The sequence below is a fragment of the Eimeria tenella genome, genomic scaffold (genome assembly GCF_000499545.2).
Source record: "Eimeria tenella Houghton genomic scaffold, Eth_scaff1963, whole genome shotgun sequence".
In the NCBI taxonomy this organism is placed as follows: Eukaryota; Apicomplexa; class Conoidasida; order Eucoccidiorida; family Eimeriidae; genus Eimeria; species Eimeria tenella.
In genome coordinates this window covers 2,751-3,143 of record NW_013541804.1, presented here as the reverse complement: position 1 = coordinate 3,143, position 393 = coordinate 2,751, and the positions used below count along the sequence as shown (strand labels likewise).

The 393-nt window shown below is 63.4% G+C and overlaps 1 protein-coding gene across 1 annotated transcript in view; it reads left to right on the top strand.

The window, feature by feature from the left end:
• Window positions 1-393, top strand: part of ETH_00036050 (uncharacterized protein) — a gene marked incomplete at both ends in the record, with an annotated part of 1,422 nt that overhangs the window by 918 nt on the left and 111 nt on the right. Inside the window, one exon of the mRNA XM_013374143.1 lies at window positions 4-393. Within this exon, the coding sequence (XP_013229597.1) occupies window positions 4-393 (390 nt within the window). The remainder of the gene's footprint in view (window positions 1-3) is intronic.

Below are 393 nucleotides of genomic sequence, written 5' to 3'. Positions count from 1 at the left end.
GAAGCAGCAGCAGCAGCAGCAGCAGCAGCAGCAGGGCCTCTGCTGCGGCCGTTCGAAGAAGCAATTGACATTTGGCAAAGGCCCTTTGGTGCTGCACTGCTGACAGAATTACCTTTTTCTCTTCACAATTATAAATACTTTTCTTTAATTGATATTGGACAATTTCTTTCCGACTGGGGGCCCCCAGGGGGCCCCCAGGGGGTTCACTGCAGCAGCAACTTCTACCCGCACCCTCTTGTGGAAAGCAGCGGGCTGCGCCTCGAGGGGCCCCTGGGAGTCCCCATCAGGGGGCCCCTAGGGGGCCCCCAGGCCCTGGGGGGCCCCCAGGCTCTCGGGGGGCCCCTGGGGGCCCCCCAGGCCCTCGGGGGCCCCCCAAGGGGTGTCGAAGGCCAG